This window comes from Amblyraja radiata, chromosome 7 (genome assembly GCF_010909765.2).
Source record: "Amblyraja radiata isolate CabotCenter1 chromosome 7, sAmbRad1.1.pri, whole genome shotgun sequence".
Taxonomy (NCBI): domain Eukaryota; kingdom Metazoa; phylum Chordata; class Chondrichthyes; order Rajiformes; family Rajidae; genus Amblyraja; species Amblyraja radiata.
In genome coordinates, this window is record NC_045962.1 from 23,398,486 (window position 1) to 23,413,442 (window position 14,957).

Here is a 14,957-nt window from a genome sequence, read left to right on the forward strand (position 1 = left end):
GGAGACCAGAGGGGTAGTGGCTGGAATTGGCGGTGCAATGGGGACTCACAGCGGGCGCTGGTTGTTCTCCTCCACCGGGATCAGAGTCTCCCCTTTCTGTTTGGTGACATCTCCGGCTCCAGGCTGGGCTGGGTCTCCGACACTGGGCTGCTTGCGGCGGGGCTGGGCTGCTTGGAACTGGGCTGGGATGCTTCGGGTTCCTCCGAAGGTCCGATTGGAAACCTCCACCGGCCATACTGAGCTTTAGTAAAGACGTGATGGCGCAGGAAGGGGCGGACCGTCCTGAGGAGTGACAGGGGAAGAGACTAATCTGTTCGGCGCTGACTGGCAGGAGAAGAGATCGATATGCGCATGCGCGTTTTTTAAGATTTTTAAACCTCGCTAACTTTTATGACATTCAACCGATCGGAACAAAACTTGGTGCAATCGCAGTATAGGAGAACGGCGAGTGAACAGGCAAAAAATCGTAGCGCTATCGCAAACCATTTTTGCGCAAAGTGAAAGACCGCCAAACCGGAAGATAACAAGATCTAAGTTTTAGTTATGTATTTATAAGATAGAAGATGTGCGGGGCAAATTTTTACACAGTGGTGGGGGCCTGGAAAGCACTGCCAGGGATGGTGGTTGAGGCTTATATGATAGTGGCGTTTAAGGGGCTTTTGGATAGGCATGTTGAAGTGCAAGGAATGGAGGGATATAGTATCATATCTAGAACAGGCTAGTTTAACTTGCTATTATGTTCGGTACAAACAATGTGGGCCAAAGGGCCTATTCATGTGCTGTACTGTTCTATGGTCTAGATTCTATTGTTCTTGTTCTATTTTATTGTCCTGAAGATTTCTCCAGTGAAAGCATAAAGTTGCATGACAACAGCAAATTCTCAGTCTGTTTTTGGTTCAGTGGCTGAGTACTGTCAGAAAGCAGCAGCTATAAGCCTTACAAGAAATTATGTGCCTTAGCAAATATTTCCTTAATCAAGCTACCCATTAAATACCCTTTTACAAATTTAAACTTTCATTTTTCAGATGAATGATGTTTTGACCAATGTATATATTGTGAGAATTATGCATTAAATATTTAAATATTTTCTAACATTACACTGAAGGTCATGAACTATTATCAGAGTTACAACAACGGCGTTTCAATGGATTGGAAGGAGGCATGTCGTGGTCCCCAATGGATGATGAGTTGTTAGCTCAGCCCAAAGTAGTAAAACTACTAGATTCTCTACGAGAACAATACACTCGATATCAAGAAGTCTGTAGACAGCGTAATAAACGTACTCAACTTGAGGAGATACAGCAAAAAGTCATGCAGGTAAATAATAATTATCAGATATTTCAGCAAACTGTAGTGGTTTGATCTGATCTGTTGTTTACTATTTGGGATTAAATTCTACAGCCAAAGGAGATTTCTGGTTAACGTCAACCTCTATTTGTGATCCACCTATCAAATTGACTATGCTGTTTACCTTGCACTCTGTCAAACCTTTTATGTAATCAGCAAATGTTAACATTGTATTCCTTGTGCCTTGTTCAAATCTCATATTTACTAAGAAGAGAAAGCCTCCAAGTTATGACCTCTCACCTTTCCATCCTTATTTCATTCTCACCTCCTCCTTCCTTAACAGGTTGCCATTTGATAGTTGAATTTCTGTTTGTACTGCAATTTTTCCCCTCTGAATCATCACATTTTTAGTGGCACTTCAGAAGTGCAAGAACTGTTTACAATTTGCGGTCATTGCGGACATCTTACAAAAGCTTTCTGGATTTCCACATACACCACATCTATGGAAAGCACTTAAAGGACAAGTTAATAGAGGTATTCACAGTGCCCTCCATAATGTTTGGGACAAAGACCCATCATTTATTTATTTGTCTCTGTACTCCACAATTTGAGATTTGTAATAGAAAAAATCTCATGTGGTTAAAGTGCACATTGGTTAGAGTGGGGGCTAAAGGATTTTTCAAAGCAGCAGTGGATCCCTTGGTTAGAAGACATGAAAGAGCAGGGGAGATGCGATCTATCCATACAAGCCAAGGAAAAGCTTCTGCACAATCTGTGAATACTGTGGCAGGAATCAGTTGTTGTGCCAAATACTGTAAATTTTCATTTATCTGGTATTTGTGCATCTGGAATTCACATGCAACTGCCAAAAATTTCTAAGAATATGAAGCAATTTTATAATCATCTACTTATTAAAAGTCTGATCTTGTACGTGTGTGTATATATGTATATATATATGTATATATATATGTGTATATATATATGTATATATATATGTGTATATATATATGTATATATATGTATATGTATATGTGTATATATATATATATGTGTATATGTATATATATATATATATGTGTATATATGTGTATATATGTGTATATGTGTATATATATATATGCACAACCTTTTTTCCGGAAACCGAAAAACTCCGAAAACCGGCCATTTTTTCCAGGATGTCGTCTGCACACCAAAGCTCGCGTTTGGCGCCAAACATGACCCGAAACGACCCACGGTCAACCCAGGTCTGTACTACTGTAGCGGCTGCCTCCTCCCCGGAGACCAGGGAGACACTTAAACATCTGTAAATCATTGCTTAAACGTTAGTCAGTTAGTTTGGAGGGCTTTTATGTGAAGGGGGGGGGGGGGGGGTGAAGGGGGAAACTTTAATTCTTAGTCCCCTACCTGGTCGGAGAGGCGGGGAGCGGTCAATGCCTTACCGGGTCGCCGTGCAGTAAACTCCGGAGCGCTGTGGCCGCCAACTCCCTGCTGGGGCTGCGGGCGTCTGGCCGCGGGCGGCACCGGTTGTAGCTCCGACCCCGGCAACTCTACCCCTGGCTGCGCGGCGCTCCAAATCCATCGCGGCCCGCGGCCGGACGCCCGCAGCCCCAGCACCGTTGTGGCCGCCGACATGTTGTGTGTCGGCGGCCACAGCGCTCCAGAGCTTACCGCACGGCGACCCGGTAAGGCATTGCCCGCTCCCCGCTGGTATCCCAGCGCTGCGACGCCGCCGACTCCCAACATTCGCGGAGCTGGGGCTGCGGGTGTCCGGCCGCGGGCCGCGCTGGATTTGGAGCGCCGCGCAGCCAGGGGTAGAGTTGCCGGGGTCGGAGCTCCAGCCGGCGCCGCTCGCGGCCGGACGGAGCCCCCAGCTCCGCGATGTTGGGAGTCGGCGGCCACAGCGCTCCGGAGCTTACTGCACGGCGACCCGGTAAGGCATTGCCCGCTCCCCGCCTCTCCGACCAGGTAGGGGACTAAGAATTAAAGTTTCCCCCTTCACCCCCCCCCCCCCCCCCACCCCCATAAAATCCCTCCAAACTAACGGACTAACATTTATGCAATGATTTATAATGATTCCCCGGTCACCGGGGAGGAGGCAGCCGCTCCAGACTTTTCAAGCCGCCCGCACTACCTACCTAATCTACGCTAAAAATCTTCCATTCGGAAATCCGAAAAAATCCGAAATCCGACAAGTGTCTGGTCCCAAGGCTTTCGGATAAAAGGTTGTGCACCTATATATATAGGGAAAAATGTCAATCAGAATATGTAAAAATTTAATCGTTACCATGTAGTGTTTTTGGAAAGATGTAAAGAACCACACACACACACACACACATATATATATATATACACATATATGTGTGTGTGTGTGTGTGGTTCTTTACATCTTTCCAAAAACACTACATGGTAACGATTAAATTTTTACATATTCTTTTTTTGATATATATTTTTTTATTAAAGGTAATCAATTACAATGCTTCAAACAACTTTATATCAAATTAATTCAATTTGCATTAAGTAAAACACTAGTAATACTTATCTACTATTTTTTTTAGAAATAATAATAGAAAAAGAATAGAACAGTTATAAATCATTAAGAGAGTGATTAAATAATAATTTGATTATATATAAGAAAGAAAAGAGAAACGAAAAAAAAAAAAAGAAAATTGAGAAACCACAATATGTATTGTTAATAACACTACTACAAGTGATAGTATCAATAAAGACATATATGTTAATTCCAATATAAAAATGAATTATTCTCACCAAATCCCGCAGGGTGCACGCCGAGCTGTGTTGCCAAGAACAGCTACTTCTCTAAATACTGTATATATGGAGACCATATCTGTTCAAAAGAATTATACTTGTCCAATAGGACAAATCTAATTCTTTCCAGATGTAACGTCTCCATCATCTCTGTTGCCCACATTTTGGTTGTGGGGGATAATGTTCCCTTCCAAAATTTCAATATTATTTTTTTCCCAATTATCAAACAGTAATCAAAGAAATTTCTTTGATTTACTGTAAGTGATAGATGTAAATCCGGAATTCCAAATATTATTAGCTTTGGGTTAGGGTCCAATTTAACTTTGATGACTTCAGAAATAACTTTAAAAATTTCTGTCCAGTAATAATTCAATTTAGGACATGTAACGAAACTATGTATTAAATTTGCCTCTGCTTTCTTGCACTTATCACAAATAGCGGAGAGATTCGGAAAAATACTATTTAATTTAGTTTTCGAATAATGTAACCTATATAATACTTTAAATTGTATCAATATATGTCTGGCGTTTAATGAACACCGGTGTATTCGTTGTAGACTTTCTTCCCAGTTTTCTTTTGTTATAGCCAATCCCATTTCATTTTCCCATGCTTGACGATATATTTCCGTTATTGGATTCTCCTTATCCAAAATGATGTTATATATATAGGCTATTAATTTTTCTGTATTTGGATATAAATTAAACAGTTTGTCTAACAATCCTGCTTCTTTATTTTTATAATCTTGTGTATTGGATTTAATATAATCTCTAATTTGTAAATACCTAAACAAATGTTGTGGAGACAATCCATAAATATCTTGTAACTCCTGGAATAAAAGAAATTTTCCTTTTCTATAAAGGTGTTCTATCCTTGTAATTCCTAAATCATCCCATTGTTTAAACCCCCCATCTAATATAGCAGGTTTAAACGATGGGTTATTCATAATTGGTAATCTAAATGAGAGATTATCCAAATGTAGAGTCTTAACTATTTGTTTCCAAATACGTCTATTATTATATATTATTAGGTTGTCTTTATAATTTTTTTTTTGTACTTCCGTTGGTGCAAAAATTATCGAACCTACATTGAAAGGTAGACAGTCTTCCTTTTCTATATTTAACCATGTCGGTTCATGATCCATATTTACCCACCAGAAATTCATATTCTTAATCTGAACAGCCCAAAAATAATATAAAAAGTTTGGAAGTGCTAATCCTCCATTTATCTTAGCTTTGCATAGATGTTTTTTATTTATTCTGTGATTTTTATAATCCCAAATAAAACTATTAACAATATTATCAATTTTTAAAAAAAAAGTTTTCGGAAGAAAAAAAGGAATAGCCTGAAACAAATATAACAACTGTGGTAGAAATACCATCTTTATGGCACTTATTCCACCAATCATGGATATAGGAAGTGTTTTCCAATATAAAATATTTTTTCTAAGTTTATCTAATAGTTGAGGATAGTTGGATTTTATTAATGAGTTATGAGTTTTAGTTACGTTAATCCCTAAATATTTAAGTTTGTCTGTAACTACTTTTAATGGGTATTGTTGTAATGTATTTAGATTTATTCCTGTTATTGGCATAATCTCGCTTTTATCCCAATTAATCCTATACCCAGAAAATGCACCAAACTTAGTTATAATGTTTAGCAGGTTGGGAATACTAATTTCCGGTTTTGTAATATAAATCAAAACATCATCTGCATATAAAGAAATTTTATTAATTGTTGTATCAGTATTATAGCCATATATTTCAGGTTCAGATCTAATTTTTTCCGCCAATGGTTCTATCACCAATGCGAACAATAAGGGTGATAACGGACATCCCTGTCTGCATCCCCTAGAGAGTTTGAATTTGGCTGATAAAATTTGGTTAGTCAAAATTCTTGCAATAGGATTCGAATATAAAATTCTTACCCATTTACAAAATCTATCCCCCAATTGAAACTTTTCCATTATATTAAATAAATACATCCATTCCACCTGATCAAACGCTTTTTCTGCATCTAATGATATAACCGCTAGTTCCGTATCTCGTATTCTTTTTGAATATATAATATTAAACAAGCGTCTGAGATTATGGGATGAATAACGTTTTGGGATAAAACCTGTTTGATCATAATGTATTAATTTAGAGATCACTAAACTTAATCTCCTAGATAAGACCTTAGTTAATATTTTTTGGTCTGTATTTAAAAGGGCAATCGCTCTATATGATCCAGGATCTTCCAAATCCTTATCTACTTTAGGGATGAGTGTAATTGTGGATTCATTTAGAGATTCTGGTAATTTTCCTTGGTCATATGCATATCTATACATTATTTGTAATCTTGGAGAAATCAGATCTTGAAATTTTTTATAAAATTCTGCACTCAGGCCATCCGGGCCCGCTGCTTTTCCGTTCTTTAGCGAACTAATTGATTCTATAATGTCTTTTACTGTTATTTCAGCATTTAACAATTCTCTACCTTCCTGATCTAAGCTATTGATTTGACATTCTTGTAAAAATATTTCCATACTATCTGTTTGTCCTGTTAGTTTTGACAAATAAAGATTTTTATAATATTGTAAAAATCTATCATTAATATCTTTTGGAGTAGTCAATATATTTCCATACTCAGATCTAATTCCGTGTATCATCTTCTCATCTTCTAATTTTCTAAGCTGTCGTGCTAGTAATTTTTGTGGTTTATCTCCAAATTCAAAATACACTTGTTTAGTTTGTTGAAAAAGTTTAATAACTTGATTAGAATATATTTTATTTAATCTATATTTTACTGATGCAATTTTATTACTTAACTCTTTGGAAGGTTGTTTTATATTTTCATTATCTAGACGTTTTATCTCATTTTCTAAATTTTGTTCTATTTTTCGATTTTCTTTATTGAGATGTGCTTGTGCGGATATTATTGCGCCACGCATGAATGCCTTAAATGTGTCCCAAAATAGTGATGGGGAAGTTTCAGGATTATCATTAGTTTCAAAAAATAATTTAATCTGATCCATCACATATTTACAACAGTCATTGTCCTTTAATATCTGAGGGTTAAATCTCCAGGTAGTAGTTTTATTAGATATATCTTTTAATTTTATCTTAAATGTTAATGGCGCATGATCCGAGATGATAATATTATGATATTTTGCGTCATACGTAAAAGGAAGTAATTTAGAATCTATTAAAAAATAATCTATCCTCGAATAGGTTCCATGTACGGGCGAGAAAAAAGAATATTCTCGTCCGGATGGATTATCTAACCTCCAGATGTCTTTAATATTAGATGTATTGATAAAAGCATTTATGAATTTACTTGATTTCGAGGCAGCTTTCCTTTTTGCAGATGATCTATCTAGGTAGTTATCTAAAGTACAATTTAAATCACCTCCAATTATTAAATTGTGTTGAGTGGATAAAGGAATATTGTTAAATATTTTCTTAAAAAATAGTGGATTATCAAAATTAGGGGCATATATGTTCATTAAAATTACCTTTTTTGAATATAATTCCCCTGTAATTATTACATATCTGCCTTCTTTATCCTCTATAATAGAACTTTGTATGAAAGGTATACCTTTGCGAATAATTATTGCAACTCCTCTAGATTTATGTATAAATGTAGAATGATACACCTTAGAAATCCATTTAGCTGTTAATCTATGTTGAGCATCTTTTTTAAGATGAGTCTCTTGAAGGAAAATGACATCTGTCTTCAATCTGTTCAACTGAGCTAACACCTTTCCCCTTTTAATTGGTTCATTAATTCCTTTTACATTCCAACTGCAGAAGGTTACTCCATCACCCCCAGTCTTCACCTTTATATCATGCATTTTACTATTAGGGCGGCTTTTTTTGGAGTAGCTTTCTTGACTCCCGGACATCAATCCAATGAGAATTTCTATCCACCTTAATCCGCATCTATGTCTTCTTAAACTATATACACAATATCCTTCACATCTACATTCAAATAATATATAATATAAGATCAATAAAAAACAAAAACAATAAGAAATATCAATAATAAAAAAAAAGTAAAGGGTGTTAATAGGGTGCTCAGAAAAAAAAGAAACTACACTTATATAGTGTGTAGTATGTGAAGGTGAAAGCCACACTAACGTGGCCATTAATCTAAAGACTTCCGTTTTTTTAATTAAAAAAAAAGATGTTAATTATACCAGCTCCTATCTCAAATGCTATATATATTGGGGTGGGGTACTAACTTTATATACTTAGTACTTAGTAATTATTTCTATTATTCATATTATTATTTGCTAATTACTAATATCAATTGTATTTAATACTATAATATGTAATACTATTATCATGGAATAATTAAATATTTTCTAATAATTAATACAGAACTACAACTAAATGTCCATTATTCCACTTCCTTCTAAGTGAGTATTTCATAACCACAGGTCGATGATAAAAGTTCAGTTCTCTCCTTCTCCCTCGGGTCCTTCCTCCGCATCTTTCTCTTCATCTTCTGGCTTCTGCTGTATGCCTCGGGCGAATTCCAATGCTTCAGTATACTTAACGAAACGATATTCCTTGTCATCATAAGTTACTCTCAGTATTGCTGGGTACATCAAGCCATATCTCAGATCCTTAGTATTCTGTAAATTCCTCAGGATACCTTTTGTTTCTCTAAATAGTGATCTTTTCTTGGCCACTTCTGCTGGGTAGTCTCTAAAAATACTGATGTTGTCTCCCTCGTATTTCAGGTTTCTCTTTTTTATTATTATCTTCATCATTTCTTCGAAGACATGATCAAAGGCCACTTTTACAATCATTTGTCTGGGCGATGAACCTATCCCAGGAGCCCGTCTTAGAGCCCTATGTGCACGGCTCAACAGGGGTTCATGATCCAAATTCAGAATATCCTTTAAAAGTTTTGCAACAAATTTTCGAGGATCTTGATTCCCCTCACGACCTTCGCTCAGACCAACTATACGCAAATTTTTACGGCGTTGGCGTCCCTCCAGATCAATACATTTCTCGTTTGTTTTGCGTAATAATTCTAAGAGGCGTTTGTTCTCGGCACGGAGTTTTTCGGTCTCCTTAGTATTCAGTTCAGCAATCTTAGTTCTGATTGACATTTTTCCCCCTCAAGGCAGAGGTCACCTTAAGTGAACATTTTATGCTTTATTTCTCGACTTATTACTGATTAAAAGTTTTAAAAAATCAAAAGACTTTGAATTTAAAACGACCAGCTTCAACTGATGATGTCACAAGGCTCGGCTAGCAGTGATCTGCTTCACATGAAGATTTCATCCTATATTTGACAAGTTACTTGCGATTAAAGCTTTAAAAATGCCAACTTTTACAAGAGTTTTACATATTCTGATTCACATTTTCCCCCTCTCGGCAGAGAACATCTTCACTGAACATTTTATGCTTTATTTCTCGACTTATTACTGATTAAAGTTTTTTTTTTAAGACTTTGAATTTAAAAAGACCAGCTTCAACTGTTGTCATCACAATGGCTCGCTAGCAGTGATCAGCTTCACTGAAGATTTCATCTTATATTTCACCTTATTTGCGATTAAAGCTTTAAAAATGCCAACTTTCACAAGATTTTTACTGTTAAAATCATTCCTGCCAGCCTCCAACACACTTCGATACAAAGTTGCAAGACAGAAACACTCTGAACCTTTCACCTCAATGGGATTTTTCAACAGGCGGGGAAGGCAATTGGTATTGCAGTTGGAACTGATGCGGCAGGCAGGGGAAGTGCAATTGGAATTTTTTTTTAAAGTCCACTTCTGAGGTAGGCAGGGGAATGCTGGAATCTTACATTTGGGAACGGGTTAAGTTGCATTGGGGGAACGGCTAAGTGGTGGAATATAGCGTTGGGAGACCACACCGTTGGGGCAGCAGACACTTTATTTTTTTTAATTAGAAGTAAGTACAATAATATGGTACCATAGATACCTAGTATATATTGACATGTTACAATTCATGTACAGCTTCTTATTATTTTTATTTTAACAATAAAAAGGAGACAGAAAAAGAATAGGAAAGAAATAGAGAAGTGTGTGATATCAGAAAGTGAGGAAAGGAAGATGAGAAAAGAAAGAAAAAAAATTCTCGTCTAATTTGCATCCCGTTTTAAAATTTAAAATGTTGCGATTTTAGTAGTACCTTAGCACAGGATAGGTTATGCATAAAAATTGCATAGCCTACATTTAAAAAAACTAAAATAGTGAACAGTGAACTTACAAAATTATGGAAAGTGTGAAAGAACACATTTTAGTTTATTTGAGTTGATACATTAGGGTAGTGCAGTTGTTGACTGATCAGCAGCAACATCCTCTTTGAAGATTTGCCACATGTGATGATCAGTAAGTCATTCATTTGATGTATACTGTTTAGCCTTAAAATATAGAATTTCAGTGTTAAACATTCACATTTTCAAAGGAAGGGGAGATGACACGTAGTTCTGCAATTTATTGAAAACATTTTGCATACAATATTAGTCGGTGATGTACAGAAATCCTTTTGAGGGATGGATCCCCTTGGATGAGAATGTGCTGTATTTGGTGTGAAATGCATTGCTTGCCGAAAATCAGTAACCTTGCGTGCAAAATGCCATGTCTTACCAATAGTGGCTATAGCCACAATCACCACGCCCTTATCTCTGCCAAAAATTACACGGATTTATCAGTTCACCCCATACACACCTCTGATGCAGGGGTATATTCGCATCTTATGTTGCATGACCTATTGATCTCTCAAACATTACTGTAAGCAGGATGGTTAGAGGTTAAGAAGATAAATAACTCAAATTGTTGCACCAAAATCTATTTTTTGCTTGCATCAAATGTTACATGTTGATATCTGTCAGCAACTGAATATTTTTTGTGACGTTGGCTATGAAAACACTAATGCATTAATTGATACGGTGACCGACACAATTTGCATCGTGCTGTGAACGCATGCATCAGATACCATTTAAGAAACCAACACCAATCGAAAGATTTGCAACTAATGCATAAACTGAAATTATATGTTCCTTATTGCACCGTCTGTGCCATACCTGTTTGTGCCACAGTTTCTTTTTACTTCCATTTCACTGTTTTGCATCATGATGCTCAAGGCTAATGGTGTCTTGATGAATATTTTCTCACTTTAGGTTGTGAACTGGTTGGAAGGACCTGGATCCGAACAACTCAGGACGCAGTGGGGAATTGGAGATTCTATCCGAGCTTCACAAGCTTTGCAGCAGAAACATGAGGAAATAGAAAGTCAGCACAGTGTAAGAGATTGATTCTGCAACTTTTACAAAAAACTGTAGTTAGTATAAATAGATATGGGAATGTACGAGTTATGCTTGACAGGTTTTTTTAATAGAATTCATACCGGTAGCTATAACTTCTGCACACAAACAAAAATTAACTTTGGAAAGCTAATGAGATTTAAAAATAAATTGTTTTCATAAAATATCATGCAAATACAATATGCAAGAAGTGCGTCTTTCTATATTACACAATTTTTCCATCAAAATAGACAGAACAACATGCCAGAAACCAAATAACTAGATTGGCATTCATGATTGTTACTGGTGTGCTTATGAGTCTTAGCTTTGTGTTTGATGGTTGCTGAGATTCAAAATTAAATTTAAACTTAATATTGTAGTTTCGGAAACCATTTGTACTCAAAATACTTGTCAATGCTCTATGATGTTATAAAGTAAGTGATAATAGATCTCTGTTTGCTTTGTTGTCACCTTCTCTCTAACAATTTCCTTGATCATCATCTCATTTGATCTCTTACACTTCCTTATTTCTGTGACTTCCACTCTCCAGACTCTTAGCCTGGAGAAGGGTATTGACCCGAAACGCCAACCCCCGCTGAGTTCCTCCAGCATTTGTGTCTTATATTCTAGATGTTTGCTGGTTAGTTCCACCCAGACAACATAGGATGAGGTTACAAGTGTTTCCATTGCATTCCCCAGCTGCATAACACCAGGGCTTTTGTCACATATTTATATTGAGTATTGATTGGTTTGTTGATTATCACCTTTAAAATATGATACAAGTTTCATCCAGTATAGTGTGTCTTTTCTAAGAGATTGATGAGAATGATTACAAAGACAAAAGTTTGCAGGTATACATCTAGATTGGAGAAACGAGCAATTTTCTAGGACCTTTTTAAATAAAAAATAAAGGCAGATTGTGTTTGATTTTTGAGAGTAGGATCTCAATGTTGCTCACCACAATTTCTTTCTCAATTTATTTACAGGAATGGTTTGCAGTATATGTAGAACTTAATCAGCAGATTGCAGCTTTGTTGAATGCAGGGGATGAAGAAGATTTACTTGAACTGAAGGCATTGCAACAACAGCTAAGTGATGTATGCTATCGCCAGGCCAGCCAACTGGAGTTTAGGCAGAATGTACTACAGACAGCTCTTGAATTCCACGGTATTGCTCAGGATGTAAGCTGCTGGTTAATGAAAAACACTTTGCATGTGGTGGGAAATATATCAATTCAGTAACTGTGCTATTTGTGTGTTATCAATATGGTACTCGAGCCCTGAAATTCATTCCGCTAATGTTCAGTCTGACTGGTTGGAAATGAGTTCCTTAGGATTTATCTGTCACATTTCTTGCTATACAATTGACAGACCTAGTCAGAATAATATGCATTGAGTTACCTGAAATATCCTCCATCTGTGAAGCCAATGCATGGATTTTAGTGGGGTTTTTTACAATTGATTTTATGTAAAAGTTATTTTTAAATGTTTATATTTATTGTTTCAAATTAATGAATATTTTGAAAAACTACTTCTTCAAACTTGAAAATTAAGTCATGTAACTGGATCTTTCACAGTTGTCCCAGCAGCTAGATGGGTTACTGGGGATGCTTTGTGCCGATGTGGCACCAGCTGATGGAACTGCAATTCAGCAAACCTTGAAACTCCTGGAAGAAAAATTAAAGAGCGTTGGTAAGCGAAAAGGTTGTGTAACAATAGATATAGGCAATAGATCTGAATTTATTGAGTTCATTGGTGTATGACTGAATTGTGCCATTTTACTCAATTACTTCTAGTTAAATAAGGTGTCATCACATATCAGATTCATTTATCCTTTTGATATTGACGAACAAATGTAAAATTAATTTAAAAATAAATGAATGTTGAATGGCTCTTCAGACAGAGACTGTACGTTCATGGTGTAACCTGGTATTACTACACACTGGTACCTTGCTTGCCACTAATGATGTGCTCACAAAAATGAGAGCTTATAGAATCAGCCCTAAACGTGGTCATTATAGTATTACACGAAGGATGATGCTTTACTTACAACACGGCAGTGCCAAGAAATTGTTGTCATATTCTCCTCTTCCTCCTGCTATGTTCAACTCTACTGGAACCCAGTAGTGAATCAACCCATGGTGCAGAAAAACTACCGATAAAAGTCAGTGTTGGACAGGGTGGGGTGCAGCAGCTCAATACCAGGCTGACATGACTAGTGTGGGCAAGCAGCACCAGCGCACTATTGTCTTTGTCATTACCTGTTGGAGGAAGCTGCTGTCTTTCCTCTCTTGCGCTACATGGTTCTTCCCAGCCCGGAGATTGCCCGGATATACAAGCTCATACATTGTGTGGAATACCACCGAGCTTCCATCATATACATCTAGATGAAGAGCAAGATCATAGAATCCTGGTGGGTAGACACAAAATGCAAGGGAAGAAAAGTTACGGTTGGATGATTGCTTGCAAGACCTAGAGTGGAATTTTTGAGTGGGGAATAAAAAGGCATTTTATAAGTTGTAGTTATGGAGATCGAACAATTTTCATTATCAACGTGTGTAAGGTGAAAAGATCATTACAGCAGAAAATAGTTAAATTATGCACAAAATATCAGATTTTTATTGAAGGAGAGCATGCCTAGAGATTCCTTTCAACTGAAAGCTCATACAAGCTTGATCATACAGTGATAGTAAGAAATTTAATCTTAAACATTTTCGTTTTATAGATACTGCTTTGCAGAATTTACAGGACAAAGGTCAGGGTCTTTTAGACCAAATGACATCGCAAGCTCCATGGACATTTGAGAAAGACGTTTCCATTGAAAATAAAGACAATATTGAACATATTCAAGGCCTAATGGAAGATATGCAGCTTCGAAAGCAAAGGTATAATTTAACACAAATCCACAGTGGTTGATGTTCATGTTAACTTTTATGTAGTTGTGTGTCTTGTTGCGTTTTTAATATGACTGTATGGCAAATCAAATTTCCTTGTATGTTTTTACACACTTGGCTACAATAAATTACAATAAATTAATTACAAAACAGTTTTGCAATGGTCCTTGAGCTTGGGACAACTTCTGGTTTCCAATGCAGGTTGCTACAATTCCCCAGCATTTCTGATGACATTACACTGTTTCTTCTTCCACAGTTGTTGTCCATTTTGCTGTTTCAATTGTTTCTGTTTTTATTCCATGTTCTGTAAAATATTTATTTTGAGTTAGTGCTGATTGGAATAACATTGAATGTAAGATGTTACAAATAAATGAAGCATATGCTGTAATGTATTTCCAGTTAACATTACAAAAATTGAAGTCAGTCATAACATTTGATGAACTACCATCACGGGGCCTCTCTATTTTGTGTTTCAAGTACATTATTATCATTGGTTATTCCATTTTCCATTTTCAGTTAAATTCCATGTAAATTAAATTTAAGTGTATTAGTTGGTCCAAATAAGAGAGAATAATTGTAAGATCAGCAGCTTTTTCATTTCTTTGCTTATAAACTTTGTAGATGTGAAGATATGGTAGATGTTCGGAGGCTAAAAATGCTTCAGATGGTACAGCTTTTCAAATGTGAAGAGGATGCTGCACAGGTAAGGCATTGAATTTAGTTTTATGGGTGGGTAATACATTTACTGGGT

The 14,957-nt window shown here is 36.4% G+C and overlaps 1 protein-coding gene across 3 annotated transcripts in view; it reads left to right on the top strand.

The window, feature by feature from the left end:
• The window catches only part of sestd1 (SEC14 and spectrin domain containing 1), an 87,545-nt gene that overhangs the window by 64,152 nt on the left and 8,436 nt on the right, over positions 1–14,957 (top strand). For all 3 annotated transcript variants that reach the window (XM_033023842.1, XM_033023843.1, XM_033023844.1), the window contains 6 exons: positions 1,106–1,317; positions 11,191–11,313; positions 12,300–12,494; positions 12,890–13,004; positions 14,038–14,197; positions 14,828–14,909. In XM_033023842.1, coding sequence (XP_032879733.1) covers positions 1,106–1,317; positions 11,191–11,313; positions 12,300–12,494; positions 12,890–13,004; positions 14,038–14,197; positions 14,828–14,909 — 887 coding nt within the window. The remainder of the gene's footprint in view (positions 1–1,105; positions 1,318–11,190; positions 11,314–12,299; positions 12,495–12,889; positions 13,005–14,037; positions 14,198–14,827; positions 14,910–14,957) is intronic.